At 46.2% G+C, this 15,613-nt stretch overlaps 1 protein-coding gene and 1 long non-coding RNA gene across 2 annotated transcripts in view; both read left to right on the top strand.

The window, feature by feature from the left end:
* Positions 1–6,281, top strand: part of RNFT2 (ring finger protein, transmembrane 2) — a 30,369-nt gene extending 24,088 nt beyond the window's left edge. Inside the window, exons 8-10 of the mRNA XM_013945023.2 lie at positions 3,167–3,232; positions 4,289–4,390; positions 6,075–6,281. Of these exons, the coding sequence (XP_013800477.2) occupies positions 3,167–3,232; positions 4,289–4,390; positions 6,075–6,209 (303 nt within the window). The 3' untranslated portion in view covers positions 6,210–6,281. The remainder of the gene's footprint in view (positions 1–3,166; positions 3,233–4,288; positions 4,391–6,074) is intronic.
* A 270-nt stretch (positions 6,282–6,551) lies between these two features.
* Positions 6,552–12,919, top strand: LOC136993559 (uncharacterized). Its single transcript, XR_010885930.1, has 3 exons — positions 6,552–10,364; positions 11,815–12,133; positions 12,666–12,919. It is a non-coding gene; the product is annotated as an uncharacterized lncRNA (long non-coding RNA).
* Positions 12,920–15,613: the final 2,694 nt, after the last annotated feature.

Below are 15,613 nucleotides of genomic sequence, written 5' to 3'. Positions count from 1 at the left end.
AGTCCAAAGATTTCTGGATGGGTCTATAGCAATGAAAGAGGCCCAAAGTAAAGCTGGGAAGTCAGTCCACAGGTTGGGGTCCAGATAAATGGAAGCTGTGGCTAGGCACAGGTATAGCTGTGCCTGAGCTAGAGACTAGCACTCCTACAGCATAGCTCAGGAAGAAAGTGAAGGCCTGGGGCTGAGCTTAAATAGCTCTCCTGGGCCCATGGGCAGGGTGTGTGGGTGGAGACCCCAGGTGAGGCTGGTCAGGTCAAGTGCATTAAGGCCTGTTAATGCACTCAGGGCCTTGACAGGTGGAGTAAGTAGTTCTTTATGGACTAGCTTGATGGGTCTGTATTGTGAAGCCCTTACCAGTAGCATAGTGACAATTTAGATTGGAGAAGCAACCTCATCTTGAAAAGTTTTCCTGATCTGTTGTTTAGAAGCTCTATGAAGAGAGGACAAGTGTCTGCTGGCCTTAACTGTGACTTAGGATCAGGAGTGTAGGGCACACTTGTGTGAAAGTGCCTTGGCTGCTGTATACACCTTTAATGTACATATTCTTTCCCCTAATTTATCCAGTTCATCAGAGGTGTAAATGGATGGATAGACTTGCTGAAAAGTGATAGGTCCAGGAATCTGTCCCAGTTCACTGTGTGGCAACTTCCTAGTGCCGCAGTTGTGTCCAGGTGAGAATTAGACCTCTGTGTGTTGGAGACTTTGCTTGGAAGTGAGGGAGAAAAGCAGGAGCAGCGGGAGCACACTCTTCCAATGCAGGTCATGAAATGTTAGGTGCAGGCATCCCATTTACAATCACAGGAGTTGCAAGTCTAATTCTTTGCCTGAGACACTGAAAATATACCCAAAGGAGTCCACATTAGCAAAGCCACAAACCACATTAGAAAAACCACAGAAGCCAATTTGGCACTCAGACCTTCTGTGCTCCTGGCAAAAATCCAGGGCTCGACCGGGCTGTATCCCCTCTCTCTACACAAAGGGCAGGTTCAGCTTTCAGAAGATTGTATATAGTGCAGCCAGTGGGGGCCGTCTTGGTGTCCCTGTCTGGACTGTGCAAGCATAAACCTCTGATTTTGGCAAAGAAATCCCAGATGTTAATAAGTTAAGGCATCAGGTCTTTTTTTTTTCCCCCACCTTGAACAGAAGCACCCAGCTGAGGGTAAGAGTGGAATTGGGGAAAAAAATTGGCAGAGTGGTGTAACAGTAGGTTTTTGCTTTGCTCCAGCAGGAACTGTGAGTTGAACCCTATCTCAGTCACTGGAAGAGTTTGAAGGGGTTTGATGGCAATTTTACAGCTGATCTTCCATTGACTTGAAGAGAGCACTGACTAGCTGTGAACCTAACTGCTGCAATCCTATTGCTAGAAAGATGACTGATGCAACATAGACTTCAGTGGGTGGGGAGGCAAATTGGTGGTGAAGAGATTACTGAAACACGCACCTCTAGGGGTACAGGAAACTCCAGAAGAAAAAAAAAATTAAGGGGGGGAAAATGAACTGGAAGAATAGGAGTCATCAGAGCCAGAGAAAAGGCGTTAGAAGTCGCATTTATAAGCAAAGCATCCAGAAAAAGCTGCGAATTGGACTGTGGGAGAGAGCTGATCCCTATCCTTGTTAGTAACTAAAATGTCTGTAGCAGTCTGCAGTCTCAAGTGCTAGTTGCTGACTGGAAGCATTACTGGAAGGACCCTGGGAGCCTTTTTACATGCTGACTGGAAGCATTACTGGTGCTTTCATTTGATTCCATATCTATTGCACGATGATCTCATTGACATTCCCTGCAGTGAGCCCACTTAATCATTCTAATAAGCAAAACAGAAAGCCAACTCCAGGCATTTTGGTGCCGACATAGTGCTAGTCCACTACAGCTCTGCGTATTCTGCATCGCACCTTCCCCTGCCCACCTGGCTGCTCCTCACTCAGACAGCTTAGAAATGAAAGGTCCTGTTATGTCATCTGGCTCCTCTCCCGACTAATGCAGAGCTGCTCTTTGCACAACCGTTTCTTTACGTCTTGCCTAGTTCTTAATGTGTCCCACCAGCAGGTAAGGGAGATGAAGCTGACATTCCGGCTTAGGTTTTGAAGTTGTTCTCCCTTTGTTAGTTGTACCGTGTCTTCACTTGAAGAATGCTGAGTATCCCCTCTCTGGCCGCTGTGCTGAGCACCTTGATATTTGCAGGCAGTTTAACATCTTTTTCCCCCGCTTTTGTACGGCTTAGCTAAGCTGTAAATATTTATGTCTTTTAGTCTCTTTTCAGAAGTCATTTTCTGCAGCCTCATTTTCTGCCCTTCTCTTTAGTCCAGAGCCCAGAATGATCACTGCTCTTCAGATACAGTTACATCATGTTTGCCAGGCAACTGAGGGAGAGGGGCAGGAAAAAGACCTGGTGTTGCCCCTGCCTTTGGCCATCTTCGGGCGTGTGCAAGTACCAAGATGCAGGATCCCTTCCCAGCATTTGAAGTTTCTCGCTCTTTAAGCAGATGGGAGCAACCCAGCCTCAGTCCTGCTTCTCTCTCCTCAGGCCTTTCTCTTGGTAGTATTTAATCACCGCACTCCACTAAATCACTCTCTGCAGAAGGACAGGCAATTCCCACTCCTTCTCTCATAATATCATCTGGACCCCGAAGTGTCAAGCTGTGTGGCAGAGCCTCACAGCCCTGGAAATCCCCCTTTTCCCCAGAGGCTGAGAAAAGCAGTTTTCTGCCTCTTCTATGTAAGGAGCCTGCCCCTCCTTCCCTCTCTCCCAAGCCGCCTGCAGTGTTTTCCAGCCTCACTTCTGGGCTTCTCAGGTGCTCCGTTCCCAGGGTGAGACTGGGTCTTTTTTAGCCCTCTTTGACCTTGTGGGGACAGGCAGCTTTCCCTATCACAGCTCCCAAATTGCTGCCCCCCTTTCTGTCGTGTAAAGTCCCTGCTTTGCAGCCCATTGTTACCAGGGTTTTTTGGCTACCCTGCTGCACTGTCAATTCACATTTATTACACATCTCTTGATCACTGTGAAATCTTTTTTTGGCACTGCTGTTGTCTAGGCTCTTTGTTCCCTCCGAGTATCCATTTGGAGAAACTGGGCCACGTGTTTCCTGAGTTTCTGGACTGTACGCGCGCGCACACACACACACACACACACACATTTGTAAAAAACGTCTAAAATTGAATGTCTTTGTTGCAGTCTTTTGACATCTGTGGTCGTGTGGGAAGTGTCCGGAAGGCACTGAAAGTCCTTTGCACCGCGCAGGTAAGTAGTCACATGTGTTAGGCCAGTTTCATAGGTGAAATCTTGTTACTAATGAATGATGGAATTGATAATTGCTCAGCACATCAGGATCACAGAATAAAATGACTTGTTGGCCCATGGCTGGGAGAAGCTGGTATCTCTTGTCCAGGGTGTTAGGAACCTTTTCTGATATCTGCCCTGTCCGAGCAGTGGTCAGGGATGGTTGCAAGGCTGGCCTGTTTTGTCTGATTGGAAGCCTTGTGTAATATGGATTAATCCATTGATGCCAAAATCTTAAGAAGCTGATAAAACTTTGAACTGTGGAGCGTAAGCCAGACTTGAAATAAAAATATGTAGTGCCTGATGTGCGGTGGTATTAAAATAAATAGTTACTACAGTATGCAGAAATTGTCCCCGGCATGGCATTATACAGTAGTGATATTTAGATCTCTTGTAGTGAAATACTCTGATCTGTATTTCAGAACAGTAAAGGCTGAGACTGTAGGGGAAAGGAGCATAACATTGTCGCAGTTTGTTAGAGCTTGACTTGCTTATTCTGTGGGCTTGTGTTGGTCATTTTTCCTCAGCATGTTTCCATTTTCCCTATTACTGTTACAATAGGAAAAGCAACATTTACCTTCCACTTATTTTACAAAAATAAGGTGGGAAGCCTGTGGGTGCTGCTGCTGTTATTCTTTCTTCTATTGTCTAACTTGCTAATAATAATACCTCCCACCATCTAAACACCTCTGCAAATGATGCTGAATTAATCCTTTCAGCTCCCTGTTGAGCTCATTAAATTTCATTATCATTGCTCCACAAGTGGAGGCACTAAAAGGTGGAGTCAGCTCGAGGGGAAAACAAAACAGAGAACGCACAACTCCAGACTCCCCCCGTTCTGCACACTGGTCCCCAAATCATCCTTTCCCGTACACAGTGACTTAACTCCAGCCTGCTTCCCAGGCAGTGCAGGGCATCTAGAGGTGAAAAGCTGTGTCTGTGCATACGCTCAGCCAGAAACCGGGTTTTCTTTAAACCCTTTAACAGGGCTGTGTTTTTTTCCCCTCTCCCTAACAGACGTACGGAGTTCGTGCTACCAGCCAGCAGTGCAGTGAGGCAGGTGACATCTGTGCCATTTGCCAGGCAGAATTCAGGGAACCTTTGATCCTTATGTGCCAGGTAAGAACCCCACGTTCCCCCATCACGTGCCCCCGTTGGCGTGCACTCGGTTAACCTCTGCAGCTGGGGAGCGGCACAGTTAGCCTAGGCACTTATAAAATCATTTGCTGGGTCTTGGTCTAGCTCCTAGTGGCTATTTATTGCCCTCCTCCAGACAGCCAGTGATTCACGATAGCTGAGCCATATGAACTTCACTCTGCAGAGTCTGATCGTAGCTACTGAGATGGCAAAGACCAGCCCTGTAGTCCAGGGACTGCCAATTGGCAATCCAGACCTTGGATCTAGAATGCAAGGCATTTTTATCTGACCCTTGGGGATACTGGCTAGTCAACAGGCCAGCCGAATTATGAGCATTGCTCTAAGTGCTCTAAGAGGGGCACAGGTCCAGAATGAGCCTGATAGGGTGCATTAAGACAGGTGCAGCACCATGCAGTCATGGCTGGATCGTTCTGGCCTCTGAACACCTGGCCAGGAATAAAAGTAGCTCTCCTGCATATAGAAGGTCCCCCTGCCAATACATGGGAATTGGTCCGTTTCTCATTTGGTAAGCCCTGGCAAAAAAACAAAAGCTTAAGAATGGCGTGCTCTGAGTAGTCCCAATCTGGTACTGTTCAAACCCTTCAGACACACCACACTGCCATGTGTTTTGTTCGTATATCAGAGGCTGCCCAAAGGCACTGCTTAGTGGTGAGACTGGTGATGCTTTCCCAAGATTTTCTTTCCTGTTCCCACCAGAATTGGTGGGATATATGTTCTCTTGTGATGTCAAAATAAGGCTCTAGAGACCTTTTTTGAAGAGCTTCAACATTCCCATGCTTTGGAGCAGGGGTATCCAATTCAAGCATGTAGGTAGCCTGTGCATCATGCATGTGCTTCTTGGTGTTCACAGGAACATCTGTGCAGATGCTGTCAAGCTGTAAGCCCCAGAGGAAGCTGTATTTCTATATGCTAATCAGAGTCAAGATTTTGGCAGATAACATTTCTGCCAAGTCCATGTGTGCTGAGGAGGCCTCAGCTTCTAGTACTCCATTCTCCTCCCTATTCCTGCTCTTCCAGTCTGGGGCTCAGTGGGATCGAGTGCTGGACAGTCATCCAACAAGATCTCTCTATTAGCACCCAAGATGAGCTGGAGAGAGAATCCTGTTGGGTCTTAGGGTAGGAATGAGTGGAGAAGATGAGGCGTGAAAGCTGATAGTACAGAGAAGGGGAAACTGGGATGGTAGAAGCTACTGACTAGAACTGGGTGATATGAGCAGAAAGAGACAAATGCAGTAAGGAGTAGGGGAGTGAAAGGGGACTCCGAGCTAAGTAAAGACTTGCAAAACAAGCCAGGGACGTGATGAGTGCATGGCATGGAAAAAGAGTGGAAAAAAAGGTTAGAGAGACAACCTGTTACTGCTCTCAACTACTCTGTTAGCCCAAATATCCTAGGCCTTTTTAATGTTTCTTTCTGTTGCGGTATTCAGAAACAGAGTAACATATTATCACCTTTGGGAAACTGATGTACAGTACTAGTAATGTTAGGATTTATTTTTCATACCAGCTGAGTATTGCTGGTCAGCTGCACTGTCCACCTGAGCTCGAATGGTTTCCTGCTCCCGTCGCTGTCCAGCTGAGTGTGCACACTTAGTACCAGGACTGGATCTCCTGTCCTCATGGTGATGATGCTCTTTTGTCTCCACAGCATGTGTTTTGTGAAGAATGCCTCTGCCTCTGGTTTGACAGGGAGAAGACCTGTCCTCTTTGTCGTTCTGTCACAGTAGACACCCTGCGTTGCTGGAAGGATGGCACCACCTCTGCTCATTTCCAGGTGTATTAAAACCGGTGCATACCAACACATGGAATGACGTGTGCAGAGACAAGAAAAAGCTGGAAAATCTTTTGGTGTCCCATACACCTATTTAGTTGCCTGTGGATTTGTTGTCTTGGTCTTTCTCCCAGCTCTGCTTCTCCAGCAGCCTCTAGAACAATTGTTACTAGTCAGAAACATTATCCTAAAAGGAGAGAAAGATATGTTTCATGTTGTGACAACCTCAATGGCTAAGCTAGAGCCAAGATTTTTTTTCTTGAACATGTATGTTACAAGCTGCCTGGCATGTTTCCTTTTTTTCTGTCCTTTTAGCACAGGTAAATGTTGCATGTATAAGTAAAGCATGCTGTGAATTCACCATTGCATGTGTATAACCTGGTGCACTGGAAAAAAAGCTGTCCTCCTCTGGCTCAAACCACAGGTGAGATTTTTCACATTAAATCATCACCTCAACTTGCCTGAAATTATAACTTTACAAAATTACACTGTTGCTGTTATATTACCTTTGAGAGCTTTTCCAAAACACTGCCTCAGAGCCACATGTCCGAAGATCTGTTTGGGGACTGGAGAACATCATTTCCCAGCAGCCTTGTTTTTGCAGTTGGTTCCATAAATTGTGTGTGTTGTCATCTTAATTAAATCTCAAGGAATTTGGGAAAGACCATGTTAGTGAGCCTGGAACTGACACTTGCTTTTCTTGGGAATGTGTTTCCTCTTTAATTTTCATGACCAGGCTTTCTGATTTCCTAGCCTATGGGAGAAAAGCAGGAGGCAGGGAGAGGTTAAAGTCAAGTTTGATTTGACCAGGTGAAAAGTTAAGGTCCTAACCAAGACCATGTCACAAATTCAGGTATCTCTGCAGCATGTTCCTCAGCACAGCCACTTGAGGCAAGGCCTACTGGCTTTAAAACACAGTGCCGTTCTGCATCCAGAACCCGCCTGGTCCAAAACCAGAAAAATTGTGCTCGTGCAGCACTGAGCCCATGTAGCACTGTTGATACCAGAAATGCCGGGCCGTCAGCATACAGGCCCCCCCCAGAGAGACTGGATTTAGTGAGACTTACTAGCTTGAGGGCAGCATTATACAGAAGCAGCTGCATCGCTTCAGGAGCCAGCCTGGTTTATATACAGGCTGGATAATCCACCTGTGATGTTGGAGACTTGATTGTAACACCTCCGCTTCAGAAGAAGCTCTTCGAGGAGATGCCTTGTATTGTTAACAGGCGAATTAACATACTGTATATCCTAGGAGGAAGAGATTGCTGCTATTTCCATCTCTGCTGAGGGTGCTGCAGTGACACTTGCATGCAAATGGAGTTGCTGTTTGTTCGCTGGAGCCTTCGCTTTCGCTAAACAACCTCTGCTTTTTGCTGCATGCCCAGAGAAAGTGCCTCATTAGGCAATTGTGGCATCTTCTGTGCTCATTACTATGGAAATGGCCGTAAGGTTACAATCCCACTTGAGTGGATAATCAGGAAGAACTGTACCTGGGGGAAATGAGTCTGTGTGTATGTACTGGCTGCCGCCTTCCCCTCCTGCCGTGGAGCTCCACGGGGAGAAGAATTAAAGCAAACAGGAGCTAATAGTAACAGGATTAAGGCTCAACATTTCTTTGGAAATAATAGTTAAGTATGACTAGAGGAGAAATGACGAGAGGCAGAGCCTGAGCAAGGAAGATAGTCCAAATCTGGCTTGAGAGACATGGGGAAGTAGAGAGGAGGAAAAGCTTTGCTTTCCACAGTGAAGGGTTGTGATTCTTGTCAAATGAATGCCATGAAAGTGGGGAACTAAGCCAAGGAATCCAGTGGCTATGGTGCGAAGAGCTTTCGTGGGGTAGGGGAGAGAGCTCACGAAGGAAGGGAGCGAGATTTTCAGTCGGCATAAAAATACTATGTATGATAGTCTAGGATAGTCATCAGAAAAAGGGCAAATTACTGATTCTGCAAGCAGGCAGACTCAAATTTATTATGAAAAGCACCAGTTTCAGTTCTCAGTGCAATGCCAATTAATTAAAGGATTGGTGGTATCTGGTTTCAAAAGTGTTTGAAAAGCCATTTTTAATTCTGACTTTTTTCTGGATGTTCCTGCAATATGTATTTGGAGAAGTGTATAAAAAAGTCAGTATGAGCCTAAAACTACAGATAGCATTTGATACACTGGTTCAAAATCTTTGCTTTTTTAGCTGGTGAGAAAGGAGGAAGCTAATCACACAGAAAGCATGGGGAAGAATTTTTTTTTCTTAGAGTCCTTCTTTTTCTTTACGTTTTTTTCTTTTTTGACTGTTCCTTCCCAGTTGGCACTCTGAGTAAGAAAGAGGGGACTAGCATCGTCATAGACTTGAAATGCTCCGCTACAGGCCACTCAGAAAGAACATGGGGTAAGACTTCATGCTCGAGTGCTTTGGTACCCATGGACGAATCCCTGCACTGGCATCGTCCGCACATGGCTAGAGAACTTCTAGTCCTTAATTTTTATTTTGCCTCATCTCAGAGGTCCCCCCTTGATTTTTGCTTCCCCCCTCTATCAGAAGGCAGCATTCCGGTTCCCACGCAGGCGTCTGGCTGCCCGGACGGTGATGGGTTTCCGTGGTATCTGCCGCCTGTGTGCATGGGACCCACTGCAACCCTCTGTTGTCTTATTATAACAGAAGCCCATGAAAGCTGCCGTTTGGGTATCCTTCGAGACTGAAAGCCTCTTGCTATTTGAACGGGTACATCCCTGACAGAATGCATCAACGCGATGGTCTGGGGGTTAGGCCTTCGTTGCAGGAAGAGCCTGTACCAGAGAGCGCGCGGGCCCCTGAGTCTATGGACCGTCCAGTGCTCATGTCTCTGTTAAGATTAATCAGCTAAATATAAGGTGAAATTTTATTTCCTGTAAGATTAAAGAATTTCCTACAGGCCACTATTATATAGCTGTTGGATTAAAACAACATCCATCTGTCCCTGTTCTGGGCTGGGCACTGTGTAAGTAACGGTGGCTATATAACTGTTATGGTCTGTCATACCCTTCCCTCTCGGTTAAGTCGTGGTGCAGGTTTTATGGGGGTGAACTATTCTACCCTCTTCTCAAACGTGACGTTTAGACCAGAAAACGTACAGGGGGTGACTTCTGCTCTAGTGCAACCTGATGAAAAACTTCTCTTGGTTTCCATGGGAAAAGGATCAGGGTTGTGGAAGGATCTGGTTATCTCTGTTTTTAGAGAGGAAATAAAAACCGACACTTTTTTTCCCCAGTGAACAGTTTTTTTCTTTTTTTTTTTAATAAAGTCATTATAAATATGTACAAAGAGTCTCAGCATATGAAATTCCTTTTACAAAAGAGAGAAGCCACATCCAACGATAAACAAGAGCCTTTATGAGCTTGTTGTATCAGCAGTGAGTTATGCTTTGCCCTTGCTTTGGGGAGGGAGGAAACTCGCACAGTGACTCTGCAAAAGTTTACATCCAAATCAAACTAAATCAGTAACGTGCAAGAAATTGGGTATTCACTGCATTTCATCTTATTTTATTCTGTTAGCAATGCATCTGGGAGCAGGCTGGAAATTTTTCAAATGTCCTCGGGATTTGAGGTGATGAGAAGGTTTGTTCTTGTGCTAAACTGTGGCCTTGAAATCGATTGGAAAGATTTTGCTGCGAATATCCATGAAAACTAAATCCCAGCGTAGCTGGTTTTGCTCTCTGCTGAGGTGGCAGCTGTAACTAACAACACAGCATGGATGGAGATTGACAGTTCGATGCCCAGATGCTTTCAGTGAATATTTGTCAAGCTCCAAGTCACTTTCTGTAAATATTAAAAAACTTGTGAAATTCAAGTACTCAAATAGTCATGCAGAGTGAACACTGAAGAAGCGTGATCACAGTTAAATCAAAACTCACTCTTGGAGTCAAATAAATAATTAGAAAAAAATATTCTGCCACGTTCTGTTTTGTAGTTTTAAGTTTCTCTTGCAGATGGAGAATGCAACTTCCGCAGCTTTGACTACAGCAGTCGGCTTTTCCCCCCCGCTGCTAACGGCAGCGCTGCTGTTCGGAAGACCTGAGTTGGGGAGCGCGCTTGGGGTCTGGCCTGGTGGAGGTTCTTCCCAGGCAGAGGCAGCGGGACGCGAGCCAGCAGGACGGACAGAGGGAAGAAGCACAAAAGTGTCTTTTGCTGGGGAGAGGGGTATGCCTGTACCACGAGTAAAGATCGCCTTTTAAATAAAAAGGGCTTCTTCAGAGCAGGACAGAATTAGAAAAGGAAGGTAGAAGCCACACGCGTGGATTCCTCTCCTCCATTCAGACTACCTGATACGTTAGTGTTTTCCTAAGGAAGGTCGAGTCCCATTTTATTTAGACTTCCCTAGGCTTTTGGATTTCGAAATAACACGGCCAGGCATCTTCTAACATCTTGTTTGACCTGTTGTGGAGGTAGAATATAGCCAGGAAGTTTAGATGTGTGTTCGGAGTATGTGGGTCCAGCATTTAATTTGGAGCCATAATTAGTTATCTAGAACTCAGGCTTCTGTCAAAGAGACCATGCACAGCTGTCTTCTAAAAACCACTCGCAGGAAGATTACAATTGACTGTTAAGGTGGATGCGCTATCCCGTCGTCATTAACCATTTTGCACAAGCTGTTTGCACAAGTTCTGCGGAAGGCACAGACCTCCCGCAGCTTTGCTGCCCCGTTCTCCCCTGCCCGCGAGGGAGGCGCCTCTCTGGCTGCTCGTGCTGCGAGGGCTCGGGGGACGGTAGCGTTTACCGAGTCGTTTTGTCTTAGGAGACAGCAGGGAAAGCGCCCGAGTCCAAGGTGCATGTGGATGTAGAAACTGCACCGGTTTAAGCAAGTATGTTTGCAGTCAGTTCTGTTAAAGGACACTGCTTCTGCTTCTGCTTCTGCAGTGGAGCTGAGACCCTTGTAATTTTAGCGTAACATAGAAACAAAGCAAATTCACAAATCAGATTAGACCCATTTAACAAGTGTTTTTGATTTAAGTAAATTGCTTTAGTAATGGGCTTAGCTAAATTAGGGTAATTTCTGCATGCCTACATGCTCTGAAACAGGAGTATGACGAGTTTTCTCATCTCTCATCACTGGGAACTCATTGATTTTGGTAATTTGCAGTATATTTTTAATGGGTGATGTTTGTCCTAGGCACCTGAAAGTGCACGACACAGGAGACACTGCTGTTCCTGCACTACCTAAGAGGTAGAACTGGCTCCGTTCCATCTTTTTTTACCCAGTGAAAATAATGCTAAGAGAGAAGAAGAAGGAATCTGGACTCGGTGGGCTAAATTCTGTCCTGGGTGTAACCGAGCTGTCCGTAACCACCCAGTGGTGCTCGCCTGGAATTAATCCGGCCGAGTGATTTCCTTGGAACAGGCAGGAGGAGAGGAGCTGATTAGCAGTCCTCGCCGTGCTGCTTTTTTAACTTGAAATACGAAGTCCCGATATGTGATGGGAGCTATCTTGGCCGAGTGCTGCTTTAAAAATTAATCAAGACTTTCCTCCCAGCCACATTAGGCGGCGTTGTCTATAGACCATGATCTCATAACCTCCTCCTCCTCCTCCGGCTCGCACGCGCCCCGGCTGCTGAAACCTCAGATGAGCTCTTCTTGGTTTTTTTTCGTTTAGAGAGCGCTCCCCGGTCTTCACGGAGGCGCGACTGCAAAGCTGATCAAAATCAATGACTTCTCGGCTGCTGTAAAAAAACGGAGGAGCGCCGGAGAGAGAGGGACTGTGCCGGTTTCCTCCCCGTCGGGACGGCGGCGAAGCCCCCCGCCACCTCTCCCAGCTGTCGCAATGCAGGAGGCGCAGCGCTAGGGGAGCAGGCAGCGTGCCCTCCTTCTGCATACAAGCGTCAACCCGGGTTAAAGCAGATATTTAAAAAAGGATAAAAACAGCCCTTGTCAACAAACGGAGGCGTTCGAGAATAGCAGTTATACCGGAAAATGTAAGGCTCTGACAAATACGTACCCTCGAGTAAGTAAGTCGTTCGATTGATGTACAGGGAGCGCTGGCTATAAGGTGCCGGCAAGCCGTTCGCTAGCAAAGCTCGCTCGACCCGGCAACTAACACAAGAGAGTCCCCAAAACAGCCCTCGCTTCACATTAAACACCCAATTTAGAACTACAAAAGCCAAGCAGATCGGGATCACGGCAAGGCTCGGGGTCCTGACCCTGCTCTTGTTCACGCTTGGGAAGCACCATAGATTTGGTCGTTGTTTCATGAGAATAAGCAAAGGCAGCAATGTCTTTTAGCGTTGTGACTGGATGCTGGGAACAACCAAGGAAGAGACCCGTTCCCTGGGAGTTCTGGTTTTGTTTTGTTTTCCCCGGAAAAGCCTGTCCATCGTGAGTTAGGACTGAGGGAGATTAGCGAATCACTTCATTGCCGAGGCCGATTGCTGATTTAAGGGGCTTTCCCAAAGATGGGGGGATGCTATGGTAAGAACAGAGCTTTCTTTTCCCTTTGCTGCGTTTCAGGGGGATTCCCTCCGCGGGAACAACGCTCCGAGACGTCTCAGGGCCGCAGACCCGCGTAGCCGGTGCGGCAGAAAAACCAACAGCAGCGCAAACCGTATGCGCCGAAGCTGCCAGGGGAAAAGGGAATGATGCACGTTCCCGGTGAGAAGTTTATTAAACATTCAGAAGCTAATAAGTGTTGCAAGTGAGGGATCCTGGGGGAGAGCCCTCTCTCTTGCACCGGGAAACGTAAGCCGGCAGGCGCGGTGTCACCGGGCGGCCTCGGTCGGGGTGTGGGGTTACGCTGCGTCTCGGTGGGGGGGGGGGACCTCCTGCACGGTGTGCGGGCTGGATCGTCCAGCTTTGCATCCAGGCGGCCTAAGCAATTATTTTCCGTTCAAATTTGACTATTATGCCCCAATACGATACACGCAATTTCACTTCCCTTTCCGAGCGATTTGCAGAAAGCCGTATTTTTGAAAGACCAGCCCTGATCCAGCAGTCCCTCATCCAGCCCTCGCACAACACTGCTGAAATCAGCTGCGGCTCCTCCCTTTGCTAGAAAAATTCTTATTTAGTTCAGTAGGAGATTTGAGCCAGGAAGGAGCGTAGGATGCTGAGTACTACTGAGCATTAGGCCAAAAATGGTAGGAAAATGCTTTATCAGCAGATATGCTCCCTGTGGTTCTCCGGCCATCCGAGCTCTATCTAGACAAAATACACTTAGCTGCATGTTCCTTCCCAACACTGCACATAATATAAAGTAGGGCAAGGTTATTCATTAGGAACAATTTGCTCTTTCAGCATAGCCCTTTCTGCTGTTTGTGAACTGACTTGAAATCAATAATCCCCATGAATATGCGTGCAGGGGCCCAAAACACATTGCGGAATATTTGATAGAGGGAGAATTTAGCTTTTAGATTGCTCAGAAACATTTCTCCTCCAGCAGTGGAAAAAATGCAAGGTTTGACAGGGACACAGTGCTCAGTCAGTGCGTTCCTTGATTGGATGAAGGTAAGGAACCATTTTTAAAAGACAGAAGCCAAATTTCCTTTGGAATCTGGGTTCTTAACATTCTTTATGCCTTTGAAAATTCCCCCCTGCCATGTGAAAGCCAATTTTCTGGTACAAATACGTGAAGCCGGGAAAAATGTTTCTAAAAAAATGTGCACAATAATCGCTGTAAATGGCATTGTAATCTGGAAGGGATCCTGAATCTGACAGGTAGTTTTGCCTGCAAGAAAAAAAATGCTCAGCACTAGACTGGAAAAAGCCCGTTGACTTGTAAGGACAAGTTCTCCTTACTGACTGATTCGTCTACATAGAGTTTCCTTCCCTACTTCACAGGATTTGAGACTACTTCTATCACCATCCCGGAGAATATCCAGCTCCGGAGCTGTAGGAGGTTCTGGACTAGCGGACTTTGACGTGGGGGGCCAAGTTCCCCTAGGCTGCAGTGAAAGGAGTTGGTGGTTCTCCGCCACCTCAGTGAATGCTGCTTCCCAAGCTCTGAACCATCAAAAGAAAAAGCATTGCCCCAAAGCAAATTAGTTTATAAAATTCTGGGCTAGATTATTTGGTTGGTCTTAATTTATGTAGAGGTCGAAAGAAAGAAAAAAAAATAGCACCTTCTCAACAAGTATTATTTTTTGCTATTTTGTGTATAAATATTAATAACCAAAATAGATTTCTCCTTGTCCCATGTTTCAGAACATCCTCGTGGGGAAACTGTAGCACCACAGAGAGGCAGTTTAGCCCCAGACAAATATTAAATGTAGCACCAGAGAACCTAAAGTCATAAGAAAAGCTTATCTCACCTGGTGCTATAGCGCTTAATATATACACACACAAACTGTCTGTTGTCCAAGCTGCTAAGCACCTGTTCCCCCACCCCAAGGCTAGAAGATGCCCGTTTTGCAGCAAGTGCACTGTCTCAAGGTAATATTTAACTCCGGATGATTTTTCATCCTGCTGCATCGAAAGGGACGTTTATGTCACCATAAACAAGGTGCAGTGGAGAAAATGTTAGCGTTACAGCAAGGACATCACTACTCTTTTGACTCAGACTGCAGGAGCACGAATGCTCAGACCACCATCATCTACAAGGAATGTTGCTTACGTTCTCAACAAGGCATGCACGTTTTAACGTATGCATACAGGAGGGTTTACATTCTTCTATATATAAGCATGTATGTGTCTCTGTTTTGCTGCTGGGCCCTTGAACAGCTCCTTCAGTGCAAATCCTTCTTCACGTTGCCCAAAGCACTTCCAACATCTTCCACTTCTTTCTTTATCTCCACTCTCCACAGCTGCTGCTCAGGCTCTGGATTCCCTGTAGGAAAAGGGGAAACAATTTTCTCCAAGGGCACAGGGTTTTCTCCAGCCTAAGAAAGCAAAAGAATTGTGTTTGGTTTTAATTATATTGATGCATTGGTTGCAATAAAAGCTTCTTGTAAATTTATGCTTGAACCCTCCTGCTAAATTTACTGACTAGAAGAGGTATATAATTTATGGGGAAGATGGTTTTGTGGTTCAACTCAAGAGATAAGGCCTTTATCCCCGTGCTGCTGCAGGATTGCGGGAGAGCTCCCATTCTGCGAGCCTCATTCTTTCGGGTGCTCCACCTGCACTTACATCAGGTTAACAAAATGTTAACTTTTAGGGAAGCCGTTCATTTTGTGACAGGTAGGCAAAGGGGTGCATTGGGTATCACAGGAGACTGGAGGCGCTCAGTCAGTCCTGGTTCTGCCACTGATTAGATTTGTGGCCTTGAGCAAACCACTTCGGTTGCTGCTGTAAAATGAGGGCAGTAATAACTTAGTTGCCTCATAGGTGGGCTGCAAGCCTTAATTAATACAACGCTCAGAGAAAGGCACCCATCTAAGTGCAAATTAGCAGGAGAGGTGCCCAAGGGGCATTTACTATGAAATTCCCACTTCCCACATTCCCACGTAGGTGTGCTGATACCA

Source organism: Apteryx mantelli, chromosome 17 (genome assembly GCF_036417845.1).
Source record: "Apteryx mantelli isolate bAptMan1 chromosome 17, bAptMan1.hap1, whole genome shotgun sequence".
Lineage (NCBI taxonomy): Eukaryota > Metazoa > Chordata > Aves > Apterygiformes > Apterygidae > Apteryx > Apteryx mantelli.
Note: the sequence above shows the minus strand (reverse complement) of the source record. Positions and strands in the feature narration are given on the sequence as shown.